At 40.7% G+C, this 27,482-nt stretch overlaps 2 protein-coding genes, 1 long non-coding RNA gene and 1 pseudogene across 4 annotated transcripts; 3 read left to right on the top strand and 1 right to left on the bottom strand.

Moving 5' to 3' along the window:
* Positions 1-5,424: 5,424 nt before the first annotated feature.
* Positions 5,425-27,482, top strand: LOC115663930 (malate dehydrogenase, mitochondrial). Of its 2 annotated transcripts, none has more exons than XM_056311223.1 (7): positions 5,425-5,785; positions 6,355-6,528; positions 6,848-7,016; positions 7,167-7,228; positions 7,339-7,460; positions 7,778-7,895; positions 27,226-27,482. In XM_056311223.1, exons 1-7 carry the CDS (start codon positions 5,525-5,527, stop codon positions 27,361-27,363), a joined length of 1,044 nt encoding a protein of 347 aa, XP_056167198.1. In that variant the 5' UTR covers positions 5,425-5,524; the 3' UTR covers positions 27,364-27,482. The 2 variants fall into 2 exon arrangements, with proteins under 2 accessions (XP_056167198.1, XP_056167197.1); XM_056311222.1 differs by lacking the exon at positions 27,226-27,482 and adding an exon at positions 8,403-8,804.
* Positions 9,599-11,171, top strand: LOC130138120 (uncharacterized). Its single transcript, XM_056311221.1, has one exon. It carries the CDS (start codon positions 9,680-9,682, stop codon positions 11,120-11,122), a length of 1,443 nt encoding a protein of 480 aa, XP_056167196.1. The 5' UTR covers positions 9,599-9,679; the 3' UTR covers positions 11,123-11,171.
* Positions 14,244-14,955, bottom strand: LOC130138121 (uncharacterized). The gene is made up of 2 exons (XR_008816531.1): positions 14,812-14,955; positions 14,244-14,544 (listed from the first exon to the last, which is right to left on the bottom strand). It is a non-coding gene; the product is annotated as an uncharacterized LOC130138121 (long non-coding RNA).
* On the top strand, positions 15,243-18,198 carry LOC115662620 (uncharacterized; annotated as a pseudogene).

Raw genomic sequence — 27,482 nt, 5'->3', positions numbered from 1 at the left:
CTTAAAAATTTAGTTTGACCCTGCCCAAAAAGACGAAAACACACACACACACAAAAGGAGAGAGAGAAGAAAATGACCAAAAAAAAAAGCTTAAAACTTTCGGGTCCAAAATTGGTGTGAATGGGAGATCAGCAACATCTGAGTATAAAAGATGCACCTTAATCTTGCTGTTTAATGCATTTGGCCAGGCCAGTCATAGTCTATGAGTACTGTTGTACTTGGACTTGCGGACGGTGTATCCATGAACCTCTTGTATGATGTTCTTCTCAATGCTCCCCGGTACAGTTTTGCAAGTGTGATTTTTGGTGAAACTATGAGAATGCCTAGTTGTTGGATGCGTGCATTGATTATTGATTTGCTCTAGACTGCTGCTGGTAAAAGATATTGTGGTCAAGCCTACCTTGTGATTCTGGTACCTTGCAGTTATTACTTGCTGACTCTGGCTCACATTGTAACTTAGGATTCTCCCTTGTCAATTAGTGTGAGTTGTAATCCTTCTATGGCCAACGTTCAGCATGGCACTTAAAGTTAAGGGATTTAGTCTCTTAACACTTAAAGGTGACATCCACTGCTATTGCTTTATTATCTGAATATGGATGTGGGGTTGACAACCACACATTCATGATGATTCTAGCTTCCTGCTAGATTGGGGCTGCTTTCTCGTCTGTTATCTTTTGTACTAACTAGGTCGTTCTGTGTCTTGTATTAGGTAGGTTATTCTGTGCATTTGTTTGAATTCATCCAGTTTATTTTTTATCTTTACTTGAGACTACCTTAACTTTGGATCCTGATAGGCAGTTTCCATTGTCTGAGCAATCCTGCTTACCAAACCGTTGTGTGTCCTTTCAGCATTTCTTTTGCAAGGGTGCTAGTATCCGGCACTTATTTCGTGTCCTGCAGCACCTCGGCCTAGGTGCTTCACATAAAAAGAGTCAATTAAACTTAGGTCCTTGTCATTGGGTTTGGATAATCCATTTGTCCGCGAATCTTCCCTTATATTTTTAACTGCTAGGATAGGATGTTCTAGAGTCCTTGATTTCCAAAGGATAGATATATTGAGGGAAGTGCGTTTAGTTATTGACTTAATTTGAAGGAACTACCTTTGCCAAGGGTATAGGGCAAATCCCTAGTGCTGAATAATTCCGTTTAACTGTCATGATCTTGCCATTTCCTTCTACAGTTTGCGTAAGAAATTTTGATTCTTTTGTAGCATGTTTACCAAGTAGTGGTATTGCAACACGAGGGACTGGGTTATCGAATGTCCATTGCTACATTAATTTGCTAACAGTTTTGGCTTGTGACAAATTTTTGGGTTTTGGTTTGTGCCTTTATCCTTTTCTGGAGGGCATGATGTGGCAGGATTTGTAGCAGGAGGCTGATGCTACATGATTACATGAGAGAGAGAGAGAGAGAGAGAGAGAGAGAAATTTGTCGAGGAAAGCTTTCGAATTTTATCGCATCTCTGGAGACATTTGTCTAGGGAAATTTTGAAATGTATTGCCGAGCGATGTATCCGCTTGTGCATAATGACTATTGTGAAGGCGTGTCGTTTTATGTGACTTACATGATGGGCTTGGCAATCGGATATCTCCTTACATGCAGAGCGCGATTTCCCTTGGAATGAATGACCAACTCGTTATCTATTGGCAATGGGTTTTATCAGCAATGCTCGGAAAAGAGTTCACTCTAATCTTTTTTACATTCTCACTGTTCCCGGGTTTGTTGAGAAACCTAAGAAATGAAGGGAAAGAGCGCTCATTCATGGCCATCGACATAAGTTTAATAATTTCCGTATTGCCATGCACGATGATTACAATAGTCGTTGTAAGATTGGAATATCCTCCGTTGAGCGAGTTCAATATTCTTGGATTTTGTTTGGTGGCGGGCAGAAATTGGCTGGTAGCCCAAAACGGACTATGGCGGTTGTACTTGCATCGATTGTTGCTGTCTGTCAAGGCCCTGAGCAGAGGCAACGGACAGTTTTGTCGCCAACTCATTTGGTTTTGGAACGTTTTGAGTTTCTCTTGTTAGCGGAGCAAGTTGGGGCCGAGGACTCGGGTTACTTGGGATCCTCTCAATCCTCTCAAAATGGGAGACAATTGACAATTGCCGACAGCTATTTAATTTTGGGCTAATTTACTAAAATAATCCATGCACACGTCCAGAAATCCTATTAATTTCTTCAAGATCATCAACATCAGGAGGTTATTATTGATATAATGAATTTCTAATTGGCTCTAATGTTAATAATTTTGAAGGAATTAGTAGCAATCTTTGGATGCGTGGCTGATTTGGTACTAGTGAAAGTTAGCGAATTTGGAAAAAAATACTCGGAACGAAATCAGGATTAAACCTTAAGTTGGGTTTTTTATTTAAAGGAATTAAGTCTTTACTTTTACGCCTCGGCCACGGGGCTTGCACACATGAATGAGCTCCCTTTTGAAAGCAATTGTTTAGAACAAAAAAAAAAAAAAAACACCAAGGCAATTGCGGGCGGCGACTTGTCATGCGCGCCCAAGTCGAAAGCCAATGCCATTTTGGACCTGCTCTCCTCAGACTAGCAACCCATCATTTTCATTTTGTCCTTTTAAATTGGACCTTTTCTACTGGTAAAGAGAACAGTGTATTGTTTTTTCCCTACCTCCATTCTTCTGAATTTTATTAATTTGTGTAATCTTTAAATATTTCGATTAACTTCTGCTTTTTGTTTTTCTTTTCAACTCTTTTTTTTTTATAAAAAAAATTGCGACTTCCGCAATTTGAGCATTGCTTAATGTGAAAAAGCCCATGATCAGAAGCGCTACTTGGACAAGATAACGAAGTTAATTACCTTCACATAAGACCAAAGAGCAAAGAATAGGACATACGAATTAAAAACTTAAGAGAGAAGGGAAATGCTATTTAGTAATGTAATGTCAAATATCATTCAAAGGAGCGGTTCTTCTCAACAAGTCGGATCATATTTGCCTAAACTGATTAAATTTTCGGGTGGCAAGGCGGAACGAATTAGAGTAAAAAAAATTATAAAAGGTGATTTGGGCACGTTCACTTTTCCTCGTCACAAGCAAAATTCAATTTTTTGTTTTTCATTTTCGATTCCTCAAATAATAATGTGTTCATGAGAGTCAGCCAAGGCAAAAATCGCGATCGAAAATTGTATTTTTTTTGGTGTCCCACGTGAGCTTTTCGTCAATTAGGTAGCGAATGATAACCATTCTGTTCCGGAATGAGTTCCTGAACCAGAAATAGATTTTTCTATTTCTGGTTCCTGGATGAGTTTCTGAGAAAAAAAATCCGTTTGATAATGACAAAAAATTTCTATTTCTAGAACAGAAATCCGTTTGATAACAGCACAAAATTTCTATTTCCTGAAATAAAAACCCGTTTGATAAACAACAGAAAATTCTATTTTCAGGAACAAAAATCCATTTTTTTAGAAATGGAATAAAAATAATAAAAAATCCGAAAAATTCATAAAAATCTTAAAAAAAATTCAGAAAATCCCAAAAAATTGAAAAATTCTAGAAAAAATCATCAAAATGTCGAGAAAATAAAAAAAATTTAGATTTCGGGAAAATAGGAAATTTGTTGAATTTTTTCAAAAAAAATCAAGAAATCAAAAATTTCAAAACTTCACGGAATTGCTTAGAATACTGTGGCCACCCACTTTTAGTGAAATTTAAATTTTTTTAGGTGCCCAAAAAAAATCAAAAAATCAAAAATTTCAAAACTTCACAGAATAGTTTAGAATATATGTGGCCACCCACTTTGAGTGAAATTTAAATTTTTTAAGGTGCCCAAAAAAATTCAAAACTCAAAAATTTCAAAACTTTACAGAATGGCTTAGAATACCTGTGGCCACCTACTTTGAGTGAAATTTTAATTTTTGAAGGTGAAAAAAAAGTAAAAAATCAAAAATTTCAAAACTTCACATAATGACTTAGAATACATGTGGCCATCCACTTTGAGTAAAATTTAAATTTTTTTAGGTGAAAAAAACATAAAAAATCAAAAATTTCAAAACTTCACTGAATGACTTACAATACCTCTAGCCACCCACTTTGAGTAAAATTTAATTTTTTTTAGATGCCCAAATGGTATTTTTTATTTTTTATTTATTTTTTTTGGTTCCTAAAGAAAATTAAATTTCACTCAAAGTGGATGGCCACATGTATTCTAAGCCACTTTCTGAAGTTTTGAAAATTTTTCTTTTTTGCTTATTTTTATTTTTTTTCAACACCTAAAAAAAATTAAATTTCACTCAAAGTGGGTGGCCACAGGTATTCTAAGCAATTATGTGAAGTTTTTTATTTTTTATTTTTTTATTTATTTCGGCACCTAAAAAAATTTAAATTTCGCTTAAAGTGGATGGCCACAGGTATTCTAAGCCATTTTGTGAAGTTTTGAAATTTTTTCTTTTTATTTTTATTTTTTTCGGCACCTAAAAAAATAAAATTTCGCTCAAAATGGGTGGCCACAGGTATTTTAAACCATTCTGTAAAGTTTTGAAATTTTTACTTTTTTGCTTATTTTTATTTTTTTTGGCATATAAAAAAATTTAAATTTCACTCAAAGTGGGTGGCCACAGGTATTTTAAGCTATTCTGTGAAGTTTTGAAATTTTTTATTTTTTTTATTTTTTTCGGCACCTAAAAAAATTTAAATTTCACTCAAAGTGGATGGCCACAAGTATTCTAAGCCATTCTGTGAAGTTTTGAAATTTTTGATTTTTTGCTTTTTTTTTATTTTTTTCGGCACCTAAAAAAATAAAATTTCGCTCAAATTGGGTGGCCACATGTATTCTAAGATATTCTGTGAAGTTTTTAAATTTTAGAATTTTTTATTTTTTTTTGGCAACTAAAAAAATTAAATTTTGCTCAAAGTGGGTGGCCATAGGTTTTCTAAGTCATTTTGTGAAATTTTGAAATTTTTTTATTTTTATTTATTTTTTTCGGTACCTAAAAAAATTTAAATTTCACTGAAAGTGGGTAGCATACATGATTCTAAACCATTTTGTTAAGTTTTGAAATTTTTGATTTTTTGCTTTTTTTTTCTCACCTCAAAGATCGTGACTTCCATATGAATATGTGTGTTGAAGAAAATGAATTCCTCAGAAATGGTTCTCACTTTTGTTCGAAATGAAAAACCAACTTTTTTGGTTCTCATTTCGGTTTGAAATCGATTTTGGAAGCAAACTTGTCTAAATAGAAAAATGAAATTGCGTTCACCAAACGGGTTTCTGGTCCAAAACTGATTCTGGGAACAAAAAATCAGTTCTGGACAGAACCAGAATTGTTTTCATGCAGCACCTTAACGTGATAAATATCAATTTTAATTAAACACTTTACGTGAAAATTACTTGTTTTTTTCCGACAATAAAGCTCCATATATATATATATATATACATATATATAAACTAAAAGCCTCCGCCTCGACCTTGCTTTTCGACCTCTCTCGCTCCACCATTTCTAAAACCCTCTCTCTCTCTCTCTCTCTCCGTTCTCCATTCTCCATCTTCGTCAAAGATGAGGACTTCAATGTTGAGGCTGATCCGATCGAGGTCCTCCTCCGCCGCCCCTTCGCAGCCGCGCCTCCTCCGCCGCCCCTACAGCTCGGAGTCGGTGCCGGAGCGGAAGGTGGCCGTGCTCGGCGCCGCCGGCGGGATCGGCCAACCCCTCGCCCTCCTCATGAAGCTCAACCCTCTCGTCTCCCAGCTCTCCCTCTACGATATCGCCGGCACTCCCGGTGTCGCCGCCGACGTCAGTCACGTCAACACCAGATCTGAGGTCTCTACACACTCCCTCCCTCTCTCTCTCTCTCTCTCTCTCTCTCTCTCTCTCTCTCTCGATCAGTTTTATTATATTTTGGTTGAATCTCGGATTTTCTATACATGTTTGTTTGGGGTTCTGTACGTGATTAGCAACCTCTTTCTAGTCTGTATATGCCCTTGACCGCATGATTTTCCCCCAAAGCAAACGATTTTTGGCTAATTTGTTCCCGTGCCTCGTCTGCGTTTGCCTGGCCTGGTTGATTAGCTTATGATGATGATAGCCATTTCTATTGAATTAGAAGACGTTCAACCAGTACCCTCATGTTCAGGAATCATATTTATATGCTTCACATCCGCATGGTATGAGCTACTTCGGTGAAGCATCTCCCCTATTAGTTGGATTTTGTTGCGTGATGGATAATCCATGATTAATTCTCCATCTTGGACTTCTGATATCTGCGAAATAGCTGTCTTTTTAGGCAGACAGAGTTATTAGGATAGCTTCATTTGAGCTCCTCGTTTCAATACGGCTTTGAAATATGATGCGGTGACGTCAGCTCATTTTGTTTTGTTCGATGATCATAGGTTGCTGGATATATGGGTGAGGAACAGCTTGGGCAAGCTTTGGAGGGATCGGATGTTGTCATTATTCCGGCTGGTGTGCCAAGGAAGCCTGGGATGACCCGCGATGATCTCTTTAACATAAATGCTGGCATTGTCAAGTCCTTGTGTACTGCAATCGCAAAGTACTGCCCGCATGTGAGTATTCTATGTTCCACCAGTGAGAGTCTTGACAATATGATTTTCCGATCTCCTCTATAAATTTTACGACAATTTAAGTATATGTGACTATATATCTTTTTCTCTTTTGTTTGTCATTGGTCATTCTAATTTGGTCATCAATATCATAGAATCACCTGTATTTTACCTAATTCGGGTAGTGTTATATGCTCTGTGTCTGAAGTGTCCTTTGACCTATCAAGATGCTGTAAAGCAGTGTCGTATATGCTATGTAGTTAAGTATCCTTGGGAATTCTCTGAAACATATGTTTATTGGAGACTATGTTCATGTGATCAGGCAATTGTGAACATGATTAGCAACCCTGTGAACTCAACAGTGCCAATTGCTGCTGAGGTCTTTAAGAAGGCAGGGACCTATGATGAGAAGAAGCTTTTTGGAGTGACAACCCTTGATGTTGTTAGGGCCAAAACTTTCTATGCTGGGAAGGCTAAAGTCCCTGTTGGAGGTACGATTGTAGAGCTTATTATCAGAAGTCACACTTATTTTTGGTTGCTATGTGCTATTGGTTTTTTTTCTTTATTTCAAATAAAATAAACTTATTGATTAATCTTCTTTAAGTTGCTCAGTCAATTTTTCTTTGCCATATTCTTTGCAGAGGTAAATGTGCCTGTTGTTGGTGGTCATGCGGGCATTACAATCCTCCCTCTGTTTTCTCAGGTACTTGCTTTTCCTTTCTTTTCATTCATTTTGAAATATAAGATAGATATTTGTCCGCAACACCTTAAGCGTATGCATAGGTAATTTGATTACTATTTCTCACTTTATAGGCCGTACCCAAGGCCAATTTGGCGGACGAAGATATCAAGGCGCTTACCAAGCGTACACAAGACGGAGGGACGGAAGTTGTGGAAGCAAAGGCTGGAAAGGGATCTGCAACACTGTCCATGGCGTAAGTGTTGAATGAGGCCATGAGATATATTGTCTGAATATCTGAGTCATTTTTTTGCTTACACTAGAATTTTACTGCAAAAACATAGATGAGGGGTTCCATCAGCTCTAACTATGAGATGAAGGATCTCTCTCTCTCTCTCTCTCTCTCCATGTTCATCTGCACAGATGCTGATGTTTTTGGCTGGTGGGTCCACCGCCACCTGGTCTTATATTTATTTGACAAAATCAAGAAGATTGCATCCCTGTATTTTGATTTTTTAACTTTGCTCCAGTCTTACAATTTATTTTGGTGGATTCAATTTGCATCTTTTGCAGGTATGCTGGAGCATTATTTGCAGATGCTTGCCTGAAGGGCCTAAATGGTGTCCCCGATGTGGTGGAATGTTCCTTTGTGCAGTCTAGCATTACTGAACTTCCTTTCTTTGCTTCTAAGGTGATTAATTCACTCTGGAAATTCTTAAAAGAGTTCTTTTTATGCCTATGGGGTCTTTCATTTGGTTTGTATGCTTTATTTAGAATATGATTAGGGGCTTGGGATGGTCTGGTTTGTCATCTCTATCTCGCTATGCAAAGTAGGAAGTCAAGCCTGTTTGTATTCGAAAAAACAAGTTCAGATATTATCTTAACATGACTAAATGCAAAAGGCTCGGTGTTGAAACTTGGTCTATGTTGGTTGTAATGATTTGTAGCCTTGAACTCTCATAAGGGCTGTATTCGAGATACGTCTATGGAATCTTGATGTTGATGGAGCTTCATATTTAAGCACTAAAATACTTTGTATTGCACCCTGAAGTCGGCTAGGCTAGGCTAGTGCAAGTACATTATGTTCATATTTTTGCACATATCCTTTCCCTTTTCGGAACCACATCAATTTTAGCTGATCATTCTAACTTTCATTAAAAGCATGCGCGGTGAGTTGACTATTTGGTTTTCTTTGTAGGTGAAACTTGGAAAGAATGGCCTGGAGGAAGTTTTGGAGTTGGGTCCTATGTCTGACTTTGAGAAGCAAGGGTTGGAAAGCCTGATTCCTGAGCTCAAATCTTCTATTGAGAAGGGGATCAAGTTTGCCAATCAGTAACTGGGGAACGAAAGACTGATCTCCCCATTTTGTTTGGGAAGCAAGACAGAAATTTTGCATCATTTGTCGGTGTTGTATTCGTTTTTGTGGCCGATGGCACAGGCTGTACTTGAGGAGTAGGAGGCTTCATATGAACATCTTAAATAATTATTGATCTCACACATGGAGGGGCATTGACATTGAGCTCCATTCAATTTAGACAACTTTCATTGATTGAGGATCTTTGAATTGCTGGCATAGTCATTATCTTTGCGATTTCATTCATTTGCCGTGGTTTTGGGAGCTTATTCACATCATAGAAACTCCTGAATGTCAATGATGCAACATTGATACAGGGATTAGATGGGGATGTAGTGAAGTTCCACGCGTAGTTTAAGTCCTCTAAGCCGAGGTTTACATTTTTCAGTGACGTCGTCGGCCTTCTTGCCATGGTCAAGTTCACGAGCTCAGTGGAAGAATACAGACGAAAGGGTGACATGCTTCGTGTTAAGATTAGATGGAAAAACGGTGGTAATTTAATGCCATGGTCAAGTTCACGAGCTCAGTGGAAGAATACAGACGAAGGGTGACATGCTTCGTGTTAAGATTAGATAGAAAAACGGTGGTAATTTAAGGAGAGTTTTGTAAGATACCGTAAAAAGGAAAATATGGGCATGTCATTTCTCAAAATGTAGATAAACCTTAGCGATAGCATCCACTAAAGTCAATCTTGATATTTGAAATGACCTTATTTGAAGATTTTTATGAGCTTTCTAGGGATGTGACCAAGTTCTTGTGGCAAAAGTATGAAGAAGGATTAACTAATTGGCCATTTCTTTGATGTCCTGGATCCTCACTTTGCTTTTGTCTTGACTTCGTTTGGTAAGATGCATGGTCAATAAAAAATTCTAGGATCCAAACTTTCACATACCCTACGGAATAAATAAATCATAAAATACATCCTAGGAAGGTTCAAACGTCGAAGTATATAAAAAAGTTGACAAATCCCCTTGCCACCATGTGCGGTTCCTTAAATGTTTTGCAAGCTCGAGGAGATCCGGCATCAATGGCCGAAAAAGGGTTAGTCTCAGATAGATCACGAGTTAAGATCGTTTCATCAATCTGGACAGAAGATATTGCTTTCTTTTTGGATTCTAGGAATGGGCTCGAAGCATCAGTCCTACAAAAACTCATCGTCATCTAAGCTGCTCTGCTTCAGACACTCTGCACTAGCTCTTATCTTCACCTCCTTGTTTCTCTTCTTGGTGCCTTTTAGGCGCGGTCTGGAGCCACTCTTCGGTACTGACCATACCCGCTTTAATGGAGACCTTAGAGATGCCAGGTTCCCCTGGAACCACCTTTGTTTTGGACCAGCTCTCGAGAAGCTTAAGCTTGCCGTCTTCTCCAAGACATGGCCAGTTGACGCTGCCCCCGGTGGCATGGAGCGGCACGCTGAGACTTTATATCGTGCTCTGGCTGCTAGAGGCCACGAGATCCACATATTCACCGTCCCTTCTGATAGAAAATTACACCATGATATCCACCAAGGGAGTCTCCATGTCCATTTTGCGGCCAACGATCATGGTTCAGTCAACTGTTCTTTGGCATTCGAGATATTCAATCAAGTGAATGCGAACGGACCATTTGATTATGTTCATACTGAGAGCGTCTCGCTCCCGCACTGGCGTGCAAAAATGGTAGCAAACGTGGCTGTGACTTGGCACGGGATATGGTACGAGATCATGCACTCGAAGTTGTTTCAAGAACTTCTGTCCAACCCCGACAGCCTTCTGCCAGGGCCCATGACCGAGCTCCAGGAGGCGATGCCAAGGCTCTTGGACGAGATAAGGTTCTTCCCAAGCTATACACAGCACATATGTATAAGCAACAATGCCGCCGACGTTTTGGTCAAGATCTACCAACTTCCGCTTAGGAAAGTGCATGTAATTCTTAATGGGGTCGACGAAACGAAGTTCACGCATGATCTAGTAGCCGGGGCCCGGTTCAGGAGGAGGCATGGGGTCCCAGAAAATGCAACCATTGTTATGGGAGTGGCAGGCCGGTTGGTCCGCGACAAGGGACATCCGCTTCTCTATGAGGCCTTTGCATCCTTCACAAGGCGCCATCCCGGCGTATTTCTGCTTGTTGCTGGATCTGGTCCTTGGGGAAGAAGATATGCTGAATTGGGCCACACCGTAAAGGTTTTAGGGGCATTGGATCCTTCAGAGCTGTCCGAGTTCTATAATGCCCTCGATGTGTTTGTAAACCCCACATTGAGGCCTCAAGGACTTGATCTGACACTGATCGAAGCAATGAAATGTGGAAAGCCGGTTTTGACGCCGAACTATCCTAGCATTGTTGGGACAGCAGTTGTTAGTGAGGAATTTGGTTACACATTTTCACCCAATGTGGAGTCATTTGTTGAAGCCTTGGAGTCGGTAGTGCGAGATGGAACGAAGAAGTTACGGATCAAAGGCAAGGTCTGTGAGCAGCGTGCAGTTTCGTTGTTTACAGCGAGTAAAATGGCATCTGCTTATGAGCGATTCTTCCTTTGCATGAAAAACTCCCAATACTGCCAGTATCCTCTTCCCACAGATTGTTAGGACTATTTCTGGTATATTGCAGAAGTACTCTCAGCCATTGAAAATTTATGCACTGTAATACAATGAACTTTATCCTTTATAGTTCATATGGTCCTTGAAAATTTCATGACTACTTTTTCAGTCTCCGGGTGAGTATTTGAAATCTCTAGGTTTCTACTGATGATTTCTATAGCTCAGACCTACTTTCTATGGGAACAACATATAGATAGTGGTTCCTTAGGAGAGACTATGCATAACATACCTCGCTAGGATCTGAAGAGTGTCCTGGAAACATGCGATTTTAACACAGTTCTATGTTTAAAACCCTCGTAATATAAAGATTTGTGCATCTGCTGATATTACTTTGCAGCTTGGGCAATGAAATTGTCATGGCATGAAGAAAGAATGTTGAGGCATTATTCTGCTTTCTACTAGGTATTTTTCCACAAGCAAGAAGATCAAGTCATACCCTTTACTCTCCTAATCCCAATCCTCTATTCATGAATTGACAGCTCCCTACTGTTGAGGGCAAATTAGATTTACTCGCTAGCTTTGTAGGAATTCAATAAGGTGAAATGGCTTCCCTGGATTTGATTCACTCGACTTGTATTGGGATGAATTGCCCTGATGCATACGCTGCAACTAGGATGATGCAGAATCTAATTTGACAGGAACAGAACCATATGACTTAATTGACAGGAAGACTACGAAAACTAACAAAGGATTTTCTTTCTTGGAGCAGCATAAAATACTAAGCCGTTGCACTTTTACCAGTAAAAAGATTAGTTGGAAGGATCATGTCCGGAAAATTCTCTTGCCCAACTGCATATTACAGGACCGAGCATTAATGGGTTTCTTGCCAAAGGCCAAGTACTGTCCCGAATGTTTTAACTCGTCTGACATTGTTCTACATTTCACAAAGCAACTATCATCACACACTTGAGGATAGAAAACATCAACAATAACAAAGATCTTCCAACTTCATTTTTGCATTAGTGAAATATTAAGTGAATAATCTCGCACTCACTTTCTTTGCACTTCAAAAAGAAATTAAGAAGCAGGCGAGGTATTCTTTAGCAAAGAGAGTTTTTCTCTCTTCTTTGGGTGCTAATAGAAACTTTAGGCAGAAATATTAAGTTATTGACAAATGATTGCTAGCGATGTTGAGGATCTGGTCCTCCTGGTGACGCTCTCTGTATCTCTGCTCCCATCCTCCTCCTACTGAACTCCAACTTCGAAACACTGTAGCCTAACTTATTCAAAATCTCCTGGCGATCAATCTTCTTCTCCGTCTTCGAGAACTCAAGAGTAAACCGGACCTCTGAGCTTACCACGAGCAAATTTACAAGTAGCAGCAGCAGCAAAATGTGTGCCTTAATTAGACGAGCCATATGATAGGGTTGTATCGGAACCGAATTAGAACAATTACACAGATAATAGAAAATTTGGCACACGAGTTTACTCAGGTTCACCCCAGAATAGGGCTACGTCCTGCAAAGGGATTCCACTATGATATTTAGGTTTTACAACCACTACCACTCGTCATAATGATTTCTCATACGAATATAATATATATAGGACTTAAAATGGGCCCAAAACCCAAGCCTATCCAAATCCCTTTGATCCCACAATAAACGGGTCAGCAAACCTGATGTTGTTTCGGGGGCGCTGCCCCCGAGCTCCCGCCGTCCGCTCACCGGGGAGCGGAACCCCCGCCCACTGTCCGGTCAGCGGGACCCCTGTGTCGGGCGTTGCCCCCGAACTCCTGCATTTCATGCGCAGGGGTCACATATCGTCGGATCATACTTCGATTTCCCTAAACTCATGTGGGCGTGCCCGATATGAGAAACAAGAGTCCCCGAAGTATTCGCCAACTCCAACACCATAGAGGATGAAGACTAGCGGGAATGCTAATGTAAAACAGCAAAACAAGCAAGCAAATGAAGGTGGTTGCAATCTGCATTAAGCAGCTCTAAGTACTTGCCTGCTGGAAGCTAAATTGGCCCCAGAATTTATAGGACTAAGGGCTTTAATATTTTCAATTCTACTGAACATTACAAGACAGAATGATAATGAAATATCAGCATAAGCAGAATACTACTTTCTTATGGACCCAAGCCCCACAATATTATCTTCATTGTAAAAGGTTGGATCTTTCTATTTTCTTGAATCAGCACATAACTTTAATGCACGGAACAATTGTCTTCATTCTGACGAGTAAGCCTATTTGGATTGTGTGATAAATGCTCGGGCCAATGTCATTCAAGTCTGTTAGAAGTTTAAAGGGTAAATTGGTCTTTAGGATTCTTAGGGTTATTTTGTTGGGTTATTTTGTTGCTAATTACTGATGTATATATATATATCCTTTTTAAATTCCTTTCACATGGTATTAGAGCTCGGCTCTCAACCCTAATCCACTTGCCGCCGTCGACTAGCCGCCGGAACCGTCGACCATCATCGCCGCCGCCGCCGCGGCGGGCTCCACCCTCACGCGAACCTCACTCGTGCAACCCTCGCGCTCTGCTTGCGCGAACCTTGCTCTCGTGCGAACCTAGCTCTCGTGCGTGCTCTTCTACTGCTCGCGCGTTGCTCGTGGGACTCGCGCAACCCTCGCACTGCTCTTACAACTTGTGCGATGTGCTTGCTGTCTTTGCTTGCGCTACCTCGCCATCGCTGACTGTGGTTACTAGATTCTTTGTGTCCCCATGAATTAATATGATCCATTTGTCACTAGCTCCGTAATCTTTTGGCCAACACATGAATACCTGAAGTCGCTTTTGTTAAAGTATTGCACTGGATGTCACTAGATGTTGTGGGTGTTGAATGTTGTGGTGCATTGAGGAAACTTGTCGGCAGTGATAGAGTTTGGAATTAAGAGGGTTTCTTCCTCTGTTTTTGAGATTCATGGGTAGTTGGGTACCAAGGGGTGTCAAAAAAATCCGCGCCAGTCCGACCCGACCCGGCCTGACCCTACCCAAAATTTTGGGGTATTTTGGGGTCGGGTCTTGGTCTTTTTCGGATAGGGCCTTTCAGGAGTGGGTATTGCTGGGGTCGGGCCGGCGCGGGTCTTTTGACACCGCTACCCAAAAACACGCTATCCCATTCCGAGCCCTAATTTCCATTCCACCCTCGTTCTCTTCCGTTCCTTCTCGCCTCGCTTGTTGTCATCCTCTCTCCTCTTCCTCGTCCATTGCAGCATTCACTCAAACACCATCTCTGCATCCGGAGGCCTCGACAGATGTGGTTCCTCAGGGGGAGATCTTCGGCGAAGACGACGGCCACGACGGATATGCGGGCAGCGAGCTTCTAGAAGAAGAGAAAGAAGAAGTGCCAGAACTGGCCTATGGGCAGCCAAGGACGGGCGGGAAAGTGCCTGATCTGAGTGTGAAGGAGAAGAAAGACCTTGCATCGTGGGTTTTCGAGGGGTAATTGTTAGGTAAGATCTTCAATAGTTGATGGGTTTTGGTTTTTTTAGTTCTAGGGAAGGGTTTCATCTGCAAAAATTAGACAATTGTTTTGGCTAGTTTAGTTTAATCTGTGTTATCGACTAGGATTTACTTCTATGTCTGAGAGTGGAAGCATTGTCGGAGTGTGATTTCATGCATCTCCATGGTTTCTTGGTCTTAAAGCGTGATGTTCTTTGCCAAGTCTTTAATGCCTTGTGCAAGATTTGGTTGCCTCATATGGATCTGCTTAAGTGCATATTCGACCCCTGTGGAGACACTATTTTCAAAACACCCAGGGACTTATCTTTGTGGTCAGTAGTAATGACAGAGAGAGGATATCGGAAGCTAGGGACGAGCTTCATTGGATGTTGAGTGAGGTTAAACTCATTTCTTCCTGGTCACTGGTTTGCCTTACTTCATGCTACTAATGGCTGCGAACTAAACATGGTAATCTTTCAATGTGAAACAACTGCAAGACAAGTTGTGCAATGCGACACTGCTTGTGTTTGCGAAGATTAGTTGTGTTTTGTGCTTTAGATTACTTGTTTTGCTTCCTAGATCAAATTACACAAGACTTGTCCTGGTGACCTAGATGAGGTTGTGAAGCAACTGGAGTTGGTCACCGACTCACCGGATTAGTTGTTGTTGGTTAGATTGGTAGGACCATTATCATATACAGGCCCAGCATTACCAAAATGCGGGCAGAGGAGAAGAAGAAACAGGCTTGCAGGGTGTTTGTTAGAAAAGGAGCTGACCCCAATCCGCTGCTCTTGGTAAAATGAAAAATCTTGGGATTCTCTTAGTTTACTCAAAAACATTATCCCTATTGCAATTTGTGGGAGCAATTTGAGAAGCTTCCTTAACATTTCGTGGTCAAATGCAGAAGAAAGGTCAAGCATCAAGACTTGCAGGACGTGGTCGTCGTGATAGCACCGGGGTCGGATTGATCGACTCGCCGCCTCAGCTAGATTTGTTGACCTTGTAATTAGGTAGGTCTCTTCTATCCAGACCATAGTTAAGTTCCATCTTCAAAATGAACCCAAAGCTAGAATTGGTTACCTGGCAAAAAAATATCTCTTGCCTTCTATGTCTATTAGCTAGAAGCCTAGAAATAGCTGAAGTTGCATTTGGTTTCATATTTTACATTTTGAATTAACTAGTTGTGCGATTGTGAAGGCCCTTGATCAACACTTTTCCTGCTAAGATGAAGTACGAGTGGAAGCGGCATTTAGAGGCTTGGAGATACAGATGTGGTTTAGACTATGAGCTATGAGGATGCATAGCCACATGACAAGATCTTTGTCAAATGGGTTGTTGAACATACTAGGGTGAAGTGCTGCAGAGAACTTGGTGGCACTTCAACAATGTATCTTTTTCTTTGTAATTGTCCATTTTAGTGGAGGAATTGTTGGAAATGCTAGTAGGAGGATTACCCTGCTAACATTCAACTCCAATCTTTTCACCATTAGCACATAGGTCAAGTGCACATCCACCTATCCAAGCTAGCGGCCATCGATGGTAGTCACTAGCTACAAGTTTGCGGGTCGGTTCGGGTACCCTAAATGTTTTCTTTATCATTGTGTTGTTGCAACAGTATGCTCTGCAAGTACTTAACATCACCTAGCCCATACCACGCATGACACATTCAACTTTGCGAGTTCAGTTGATTAGTTGGTGTTTTCAGTTAATCACGCAAGGAAATGAATTTAAGCACTCATTTCCAATCTATTTGTAATAAGAATAAATGGGGAAATGCGAAGGTGAGGGTGGTGATTCCATAACTATTTGCTATTCGGGTTCACACACATTTCCATTCTATTTGCCACAAAAAAAGAGAGAGAAGAACCGAAACCCGACCTGGGCCGACTCGACCCGACCCGTTGCAGGTCTCGGGCAGGGTCGGGTCGAGTCAAGCGCGTCACTATGTGGTTTCGGGTCGGGTCGGATATCATGGAGACTCGGCCCGACCCGACCCGACCCATTGACACTCCTATTGGGTACTGTGCTGAATTGAATTTTAGGTAATGGTTGGTCTTTTAATTGGTGGTGTTTGGGGGTCGTGGAGACTTACAATTGTATTGGGTTATTGAATTGTTGGAGTTGAGTTGCCTAAAAAAAGATATTGTGAAAATCTTTTATTATTATTGGAGAATGGGTGACCTAGAAAGAGTACAGATGAGGGTGATCCGGAGAAGAATAATGCTGCGATGACTGAGGTGATTTCCTCTTCATCTAATCGAATTACTAATAAGAAACTTGAGGGTAATGCTAACTTTCATCAATGGAAGAAAGTCGTGAAGCTTACTTTGACGGGTAGATATCAACATAGACACTTAACTGAGTCTAAGCCCAGATATGATGTAAATTAGGATCTTGTTGATGCACATATCCTTGGAGGTATTGGTCCAGAATATGAAACTGTTACGTCTCAGATTATTGGTGGAAAGACCATTGCATCACTCACAGATACATTTGTTCGGATTCTTCGAGTGTCTCGTGAGACTTCTCAGGATACCACATCTGTAGTAGATAGTTTAGCTTGTGTCCCAATCTGGAACTGGTAGTGGAAGTAGGAGAGATGGAGGAAACTGTGGAGGTTCTAATGGACGTGGGGGCTGAGGGGGAGGCTGAGGCACAGGAACAGGGAGACATCATGGCCAGCAAAATATTTATGGACAATCCCACCTGTCTACTGATAGCTCAAGGGCTACATGGACTTGTCATTACTGTGGCAAACCTGGTCATATACAGAAATTTTGCTACAAGTTACATGGGAGACTAGGACAGCAATAATAGTTTGCAAATACTACATTGGGTACTGACTCTTCTCCACAATCTTTCGACGGAAAGGTAGTGGTTATGTCTAATGAAGAATTTGCGTTGTACAATCAATTTCAGACTTCACAGCCTGCTTCTTCCACTGCTACTTTGGTACAGACAGGTAATGCCGTTGCATGCCTTTCAGCTGCTTCTCATCCTTGGATCATTGATTCAGGAGCTTTGATCACATGTTGGGTCTTTCAGGTATATTCTCCTCGCTCACTCCATCTTCATCCATAGTTACTATAGCTAATGGTTAATCTACACATGTTAAAGGGATTGGCATTGTTCATCCCACTTCTTCATTGCCGTTATCCTCAGTGCTTTATCTTCCGCAATTTCTATTTAATCTCATGTCTATTAGTAAACTTACTAAAAACTTTCAGTGTTAAGTAAATTTCTATCCCGATTCTTGTATTTTCCAGGATCTGGCTATGAAGAGGACGATTGGTAAAGGACGTGAGGTATGGGGGCTATATGTGCTTGAATATGCTCCTTCCATTGCGTGCTCTAGTGTTACATCTCCACATTAGATCCGTTGTTGTCTTGGTCTTCCTTCTTTACATAGTTTTCAAAAGTTAGATTCCATCTTCAAGTCCATTTCTAGTTTAGAGTGTGAGTCATGTCAACTTGGCAAATTACATCGTGTCAGTTATCCATCTTGAGTCATTAAACAAGGAGCATCTCCTTTTTTGTTAGTTCATTCAGATATTTGGGATCCTTGTCATGTGGTTTCTAATTTAGGTTTTAGATACTTTGTTACCTTTGTTGATGACTATTCCAGAGTCACTTGGTTATATTTAATGAAAAGTCGTTCAGAGTTATTTTCTATATTTCGTGCATTTATATTTGAAATTTATACTCAGTTTGGTGTGCATGTTAAAATTTTGCATTCTGATAATGCTAAGGAGTACTTTTTTGCACCCTTTTTTGACTTCATGACTCAACATGGTATGATTCAGGAATCTTCCTGCCCTAATACACCACAACATAATGGTGTTGCTGAAAGGAAGAATAGACATTTGTTGGAAGTTACTAGATCTATGTTATTTGAGATGAAGGTCCCTAAAACTTTTTTGGTCTGATATTGTCCTGACTGCATGTTATCTTATTAATCGCATGCCTTCTTTTGTTTTGCGAGGTGGTATACCCTTTTCTACTTTGTTTCCAAATCAGTCACTATTTGACTTACCATCCCGTATTTTTTGTTGTGTCTGTTTTGTCCGGGATCATTGACCCGGAGTATCAAAACTTGATTCCAGGGCTATCAAGTGTATGTTTATGGGTTACTCTTGTATTCAAAAGGGATATCGGTGTTATTCTTCATTATTGATAAAATACTTTATAACTGCTGATGTTTCATTCTTTGAATCCACTCCTTATCATGATGTTCTAATTATTGTTTCTGAGTTGGATGAAGATTTACATGTGACTAAGATTCAATCAACTTCTCCAGCTGTTGAATCAGTACCTACACAGGAACCACCTTCTTTGTAGGTTTGTACTTGGCGCCCTCGAGTAGCTACTGCCCCCCCTCTTCCTCCTGTCACTACTACGTCATCTTCCGTGCCAAATCCACCATTAGTTGATCCTCCTCCTGTGTCTGATCTTGATCTTCCTATTGCTCATCACAAAGGTACACGTACTTGTACTCAACATTCTATTGCAAATTTTATTTCATACTCTTCTGTGTCTCCTTTCTTTTAGTGCTGTTGAACAAAATCCTATACCCAAGTCAGTAGCTGAGGCATTACAAAGTTCTGGCTGGAGGACAACTATGGAAGAAGAATTAAAGGCTCTATAGGTTAATCAAGCTTGGGAATTTGTACCTCTTCCCTCAGGCAAAACTGCTATTGGTTGTCGGTGGGTGTATGTTGTGAAAGTCAATCTTGATGATTCTCTTGCTCGCTTAAAAGCACGACTTGTTGCAAAAGGGTATGCTCAAGTGTATGGGGTTGACTATCTTGATACTTTTTCTCCTGTTGTCAAGCTTACTTATGTTTGTATTTTGATCCCTCTTGCTGCAACACATAACTAGCCCTTGTCTCAACTTGATGTCAAGAATGCTTTCTTGCATGGTAATCTTCATGAAGAAGTTTATATGGAGCAACCTCCGGGGTTTGTTGCTCAGGGGGAGTCTCGAGGACTGGTTTGCAAATTAAAAAGTCTTTGTATGATTTGAAGCAATCTCCATGAGTGTGATTTGGAAGATTTTCTTAGGCTATACTTTCTTTTGGACTATCTAGATATGGCAATGATCCACTCTTTCTTTTATAAGCAATCAGGGGGAGGCAAGTTGTTCTTGACTGTGTATGTTGATGATATTATCATCACGGGAGATGATTTAATTGGTATAGCTGAACTAAAAATCTATCTTCATTAACAGTTTCAAACTAAAGACTTAGGGAAATTGAAATATTTCCTAGGGATTGAGGTGGCACGGTCACGGAAAGATATTGTTTTGTCACAGCGAAAATATGTCCTGGATTTGCTCACTGAGAAAGGTATGTTGGGATCACAGCCTCTTGATTCACCCATGGAACAAGGGGTTAAACTGGTTGCTGAGGGAGGATAGATTTTTTATGATCCCGAGAGATATAAAAGACTAGTAGGTAAGCTGAATTATCTCACAATTACTCGATTGGACATTGCCTTTCCAGTTAGTATAGTGAGCCAGTTTTTGTCTTCTCCTCGTACATCTCATTGGGATGCAATCGTTCGGATTTTGAGGTACTTGAAGAAAGCTCCAGGGAAAGGAATTATTTATCAAAATCATGGTCATGGAAAAGCTGAAGGATTTTTTGATGCAGATTGGGCAGGATCTCCAGATGATAGGAAATCAACCATCGGCTACTGTAACTTGGTTGGAGGAAATATGGTGTCATGGAAGAGTAAGAAACAAAGTGTGGTTGTCTGCTCCAGTGATGAGTCAGAATATAGAGTCATGGCACAGGTGACATGTGAATTAGTGTGGATTCAATAGTTGTTAACTGAGTTAGGCTTTAAAACTTTAGTTCCTTTGTCTCTATGGTGTGATAATAAAGCTGTCCATATAGCTTCCAACCCTGTGTTTCATGAGAGAACAAAACACATTGAGGTTGACTGTCATTTTATTCGAGAAAAACTACAGAGTGGAGTGATTCTTTCCGGTCATATTAGAACCGATGAACAGCATGCAGACATTTTTACTAAACCTCTGGGTAATGGAATGATAGAATATATTTGTAACAAGTTGGGCATGATTAATATCTATGCTCCAACTTGAGGGGGAGTGTTAGAAGTATGTTGACACCTAAGGGCGGTCGCGACAAAGTATAAAGGGTAAATTGGTCTTTAGGACTCTTAGGGTTATTTTGTTGGGTTATTTTGTTGCTAATCACTTATGTATATATAACTTTTCTGAATAATAAAATATTAAGAATTCCTTTCACATAGTCAAATACTTTCAGCCGCCAAATGGATCCCGCTTCTACTTTCTCATCTGCACTTAAAAGCTCAAACTCTCGTTGGAGAACTAGATCACCATCCTATTTATTCTTTTGTTCTGTTGCGACCATAAAGCAAAGTGATTCTCAGGAACAAGTAAGGACAGTGCAACCTTTTAACTACAGCCAAGCCGTCGTAACCACAATCAATACTTAATGATTTCTCGGGAACCTGAAAAGGTTTTTGGTCCATGAGAACCTACAAAATAACCCATTGTGAGCTTTGCTGACTTGTCCTTTTGCATGTCTATGCTACTTGTTTTGAACTATTTATGCAAAGGCAACTAACTTTTGTGAGTCCCGCATTACAAGACAAACATATTCAAGACGTTCCATTTGCTTCTTTAGTGCAAAAGAAGGCAAAAAGAAAAGGCGAGGCGCGTCATCAAGAAACGATGTAATTTTCACTAATATTTGGTTAAAGCTCCAGGTAAAGTAACTTTCCCCAAGCCACACATGATGAAGAACATATGAATTTAATCAGATGTTAGTACTTTACACGGTGAATTACTTGACTTGACAAGCCCTTTCTCTTGATCAAATGCATGCATGTATAGCATATGGATCTCCAACAGACCACTGATCTATTAACTACTTTTGTTTTTGGCGTTAAAGTTCTCTGCAACATGTGCATGTTGAATAGGCTTTGACACTGACTATATATTGCACTAACTGTCTAGTAGGTATAGTTTACATGGGACTGTAACCACCCTCGCATCATCACTACTGAAGATAATATTATAGCTTCAAAGGAGATTGTAATTGGCGATTCCTCTTGTAAAACAGTGGCCACTGGCCACAAAAGTACCACAAAAGAAGAGCAACCGGCCATGACGATCCCTTCACTGGAACTGATGCTTGTGCTCGGACAAAAGCTCCAACGATAAAAGTTTGGGCTGGTGAGGCCCATTGCGCAAGATGCTCTGAGAGCTCAACCCAATACAGTATAAATGCTGTTAGAGTTAGGCCACTGTGGTTCTGATCCTCGAGTAGTTACAAATTGTCGAAACCATGCGTGGGACTGTACTGTAGCGCTAATACTCTTCATCGTTGAGGTACTAAGTTTCCAAAGTGACCGTAGAAAACTCTCTTAACTCTCTCATGGTGAATCACGCGCATTTTTAACATCAACGTGGATGTCTGCTAGCACCCGAAACACCACAAACCGTGCGATTGTTCGTTACTAAGTCCGTTGTTCTTAAGTTCAAATTTCTGAGTTTCGTTGTGGTAATTAGATATGCCTTTAAATTTCTAAATTTTGTTGTGGTAATTAAATACGCGTTACTAATCAAGAAAAAAGAAGATTGATAGGCCTTTGTTAGCACAGCGTCGATCATCGATTCTATGAACCAAATGCCTTTTAATTTTACATTTTAGGGTGCATTGGGTAGAACATTTTCAAAGTTCTTTGGGTTTTCAAAGGCCCTTGAGCCAAAGAGGAGATGTTTGGCAACTAAATTTTAAAGGCCCTTGAGCCAAAGGTGAGCTTTACAAATGTTGAAAGCATAATGCAACTCCAAACCAGCTTTACCTTTCAGTATTCTGAAAATGCTACTTCAGGGCTTGAGTGAATTTTTTCCTTCTAATCTTGTCCTCACTAATATTTTTGTATTCCTATCTTGCCATCACTAAATTATTTGTATTCCGGTGTCACCTTCACCTCAAGCACGCTCTTTCTCCTTCCCCTCTCTCCTCCGCCTCGCCATTGCTCGACCTCACCACATCCGACTAGTCTAATATTGGACTCCACCCGCAATCACTGCCGCACCAACGAGCCCTTTTAGCCTCTATCTTCTACCTCCCGCATCGCTCATGGCTTGGGTCCGCGAGCCCGCTCCGCCTAGGGTTGGTGACAGCCTTGGACCTTAAAAAAGGCCACTTACCTCGCCACCGACCCAATCAACCTCGAATTGACCTCGATCCAACATCGAGCGAGCCCAAGATTCGAGATTTAGGGCTCAAGCGACCCTAGATCCAAGATTAGATTTCGATCGAGCATGACAATTTCGAGACTAAGGCTCATGCTCAATTTCAAGCCCTAGTTGAGTGCAACTAAGTTGGAGACTTGAGGCTTGTTGCCCTTGTCAACGGCTATGGCGACACGAAGCAGGACAAAGGGGAAGAATGATGATAGATGTAGAGATGGAGAGACTGATTCATGGTCGGGTCAAGATGTAGAGCCAGGGGAAGAAAGGGCGATGGCGTGTTGGGCCGATGGATGGGGCGGTGAGGCTGTCCTCGGTGGGGCTTTAGCTTTTATGATCAAAAGCAAATCTCTTTATTTTACTCTACCAAACACTATTTATTTTGAGCAAATACACCTCCAAAGTTCTCCCAGACACACGCTGAGTCCCTAGTTGTGCTACTACTTCTCGGCCTTCCTGGTTAGGAACATGTAGGTTTTCTTCTTAAATTACAGTGCTAATAGGATTTCCGAAATGTGATTGATTTGGTCCAGGAGAAATTAATTAAGGACGCAAGTATTTCTCCATAAGTACCCCAATTACCAATTAATCCTTTATCGGAGAGCAAGCAAGGAACTTTTTTTTTGGTCGCTAGCAAGCAAGGTTGCTTGATTGGGATCATTGTCTGTCGTTTGTGCAAAAGCAATAGCTCTCCATGATTCAAATGCCTAGTGGAAAAGTACACCCACTAATCACGAGTTGAAGAGCAAGATCACAAGAAACTTAATCTGCATTCTAGTGGAGCACCCATATAACAATCATTAATCTTGATGTTGTATGGAGATTAACCGTATAAAGACCAATATGCACCATCAATATAGTGGGGGAACCTTATTTCTTAATGCTTGTTCTTTTTTAAACTCAAGCCCTTTCTGTTAAAAACAACTAGTTCCCGCCAACGTCAAGCTAACAATCAATCATCGAAATGATGTAAAGACTTGCCGAGGCGCAGTGCCGAATTGGCATTTATTCTAGTAAAAGAGGACAGACGGTGCAATTTCTCTCTAAAAAAGAGAAATAGCGACAAGCAAAGTACAAATTTGCATCCTAAGTATGCCATGTAAACCGTAAAGCTCGCCGATTCAATCTCCCTTCTTGAGTGGAACGTCCCAACCGGGGTTCAGTGATGCTGCGGATCAGGTCCTCCGGGGGCAGCCCGCTTCGAGTCGATGTTCCACTCCATCTCCTCCTTCCTCTGCACGTAACCTATCAGGACTTGTTTCGCGATCTCCACCCTTGTCCTGCCTCCGCTGTTTGACAATGCCTTGGGCGTTCTTGCTTCGTTACACGAAAACGCAAGTAGAAGCATCGCAAGTCAGAGCCAGGACCTCAGTGAAGCCATCTAATCTAAGCCGAATTCAGTTTCTTCTCAGGTTAACTTGGTGAAGTGATGCACCAAGAACCGGCGTGGGGATGTATTTATATTGGTCATTATCCTGATACTATATTCGGAGCGGAATGTGTGGATCCGCATTAAACCGATAGAGGGGCGGCACGTTTTTTCGGTCAGTGACTCAGTGCATGCTTGTTTCCTTGTGATAAAAAAGAAAAGAGGGAGATTCAACGGGAAAACAACAATCAGGAGCTCTAGTTTCTTCTGAAAACCCTTATTTTCCTTGGCCTTATGCAATCTGACTTCAAAACATGATATTGAATTCAAATACCGACGTCGGTGGGAAACGGTGGATCCTCCCCGATAGCACAATAATGCCAGGTGGCGACTTTCCGCCGCCAATCTTAGCAAAGGAGCTCTCCTCTCCACCAACCCAAGTCTAATCTCAAACTCGAAAACATGTTTTTCTTGCTTTCTTGAACCTGACGGAACATATATACCCTTGCCCCTTTGGTTGGTGAGCGAGCGAATGAGGAAACCTTTTGGGTTTGACATTCACCCTCGCCCATTCTTGTCTGTAATGTTTTGCCAAGTTGAAGTGGTGTGCGCTTAGTCATTGCTAATGACTCGGTAGTCATGGCCGCATTTGTCCTCACTCACCCATCATCGACGTGGTGAAGTTCAACACCCCATTATCGCCTCAAAGCATGAACAGATTTCCATCCTAAATCTTTGCTCTGAGATTCTGTCGAGATTCAGAAGAAACCCTTTTGGTTTCGCTTTCCAAAGATATGAATGATGACACCGCCGAGTTTCTTTGATTTCTTGCTCTCAGTCTTTAGACTTTCTTACCTTAAGCCGCCATCTCTTTTTCCTCGGGAAAATTGTCCAAAAAGGGTCGCCGACCAATTTTGGCTCTGTATAATAGGTTTAGAATTGTATGGACAATTTTCCCCATCTTCCTCCTCTCTTCTCACTTGTTGCTTTTGATAGCTCTAAATTTTGAGTCTTTATTTCCAATCAAATGAAGGAGTTTTTATTTTTCTGCGATGCCGGGGAAGAATTCCTATAAATGCTATTATTCACTAATGGAGCATTGAGAAAATGGATTGATACATAGAAATCATTCGCCACAATTCACTATTTTTTAGGGTACAAAGAAAATCAATCGCCATGTTAACAACTTATCACTTTGAAAAATAATGTGATGCATCTAGAAGTGACTAGTATACGTTATTATCATTAGATTAGTAAATTCCTTTTTTTTTTGGAGTCAAACGGATTAGTAAATTTTACAAGTGTGTTCCATGACGCAATACATGACATCATCACACATGTTTATGCCCACGCCAACCCAACGTTTTCACTATTGTAATCGATGCGCATGAATGAATGAATTATACGAACCCAAAATGCTTTGTGAAAAGTAGTGTGGCAGGGGCAGTGTAGCTTAGACAAAAACACATTAGAGGAAACGAAAACGACAAGAGTTTTGAAAGTGTTGAGAGTTTAGAGATGGAAGAACTACTCAGTACGTCAGTAATTTAAGAGATTCAAGTCGCACGAATTGCACCTGAAAACGCTTGAAACGGCAAGTGCAACTCAAAACTTAAATCCAATCGATTACGTCTGAACTCTATGTAAAGTAGAGGAACGTGAAAGCCAGAAAAGGGGAGAGGCTAAACTTTTGGCCCAAATAAAATTTCAAAGCACAGGTTCATCAAAAACCTTAAAAGTTTATTGAAAAAAGTGCAAGCGAGTTTTAGGACATTCAAAAAGTTGCTCCTTTAAGTTGCTCAGTGAATCCTTCTTTGTCATATTCTTTGCAGGGGTGAATGTGCCTGTTGTTGGTGGTCATGCGGGCATTACAATCCTCCCTCTGTTTTCTCAAGTACTTGCTTTTCCCTTCTTTTCATTCATTTTGAAATATAAGATAGATATTTGTCTGCAACACCTTGAGCGTATACGTAGGTAATTTGATTACTATTTCTCGCTTTATAGGCTGTACCCAAGGCCAATTTGGCGGACGAAGATATCAAGGCACCTACCAAGCGTACACAAGATGGAGGGACGGAAGTTGTGGAAGCAAAGGCCGGAAAGGGATCTGCAATATTGTCCATGGCGTAAGTGTTGAATTAGGTCATGAGATGTATAGTCTGAATATCTGAGTCGTTTTTTTTGCTTAAACTAGAATTTTACTGCAACAACTTAGATGAGCGGTTCCATCAGCTCTAACTATGAGATGAAGGATCTCTCTCTCTCTCTCTCTCTCTCTCTCTCCATGTTCATCTGCACAGATGCTGATGTTTTTGGCTGGTGGGTCCACCGCCATCTGGTCTCTTATTTATTTGACAAAATCAAGAAGATTCTGCATCCCTGTATTTTGATTTTTTAACTTTGGCGCGGTCTTAAAATTCATTTCGGTGGATTCAATTTGCATCTTTGGCAGGTCTGCTGGAGCATTATTTGCAGATGCTTGCCTGAAGGGCCTAAATGGTGTCCCCGATGTGGTGGAATGTTCCTTTGTGCAGTCTAGCATCACTGAACTTCCTTTCTTTGCTTCTAAGGTGATTGATTCACTGTGGAAATTCTTAAAAGAGTTATTTTTATGTCTGAGGGGGCTTTCACTTGGTTTGTGTGCTTTATTAAGAATATTATTAGGGGCCTGGGATGGTCTGGTTTGTCATCTCCATCTCGCTATGGAAAGTAGAAAGTCAAGCCTGTTTGTATTCAATAAAACAAGTGCAGATATTATCTTAACACGACTAAATGGAAAAAGCTGGATATTGAAACTTGGTCTATGTTGGTTAGTGTAATGATTCGTAGCTTGAACTCTCATAAGGTCTGCATTCGAGATACGCCTACTGAAGCCTGATGTTGATGGAGCTTCATATTTAAGCACTAATATACTTTGAATTGGACCCTGAAGTCGGCTAGGCTAGGCTAGTGCAAGTACACTATGTTCATTTTTATGTGCATATCCTTTCCCTTTTCGGAACCTTATCACTTTTAGCTGATCATTCTAACTTTCATTAAAAGCATGGGCAGTGAGTTGACTATTTGGTCTTCTTTGTAGGTGAAAATTGGAAAGAATGGCGTGGAGGAAGTTATGGAGTTGGGTCCTATGTCTGACTTTGAGAAGCAAGGGTTGGAAAGCCTGATTCCTGAGCTCAAATCTTCTATTGAGAAGGGGATCAAGTTTGCCAATCAGTAACTGGGGAACGAAAGACTGATCTCCCCATTTTTTTGGGGAAGCAAGACAGAAATTTTGCATCATTTGTCGGTGTTGTATTCGTTTTTGTGGCCAATGGCACAAGCTGTACTTGAGGAGTA

This window comes from Syzygium oleosum, unplaced genomic scaffold, assembly GCF_021117445.2.
Source record: "Syzygium oleosum isolate NSW1041296 unplaced genomic scaffold, Sole_v2.1 Sole_v2.05, whole genome shotgun sequence".
In the NCBI taxonomy this organism is placed as follows: Eukaryota; Viridiplantae; Streptophyta; class Magnoliopsida; order Myrtales; family Myrtaceae; genus Syzygium; species Syzygium oleosum.
Note: the sequence above shows the minus strand (reverse complement) of the source record. Positions and strands in the feature narration are given on the sequence as shown.

Bases quoted from the DNA above. Each gene is read 5' to 3' on its own strand.
- LOC130138120 (XM_056311221.1), top strand. From the start codon at position 9,680: ATGGGCTCGAAGCATCAGTCCTACAAAAACTCATCGTCATCTAAGCTG.
- LOC115663930 (XM_056311223.1), top strand. From the start codon at position 5,525: ATGAGGACTTCAATGTTGAGGCTGATCCGATCGAGGTCCTCCTCCGCC. The intron at 6,529-6,847 runs GTGAGTATTCTA...TCATGTGATCAG, and splicing joins TCGCAAAGTACTGCCCGCAT to GCAATTGTGAACATGATTAG. The intron at 7,017-7,166 runs GTACGATTGTAG...TATTCTTTGCAG, and splicing joins GGCTAAAGTCCCTGTTGGAG to AGGTAAATGTGCCTGTTGTT.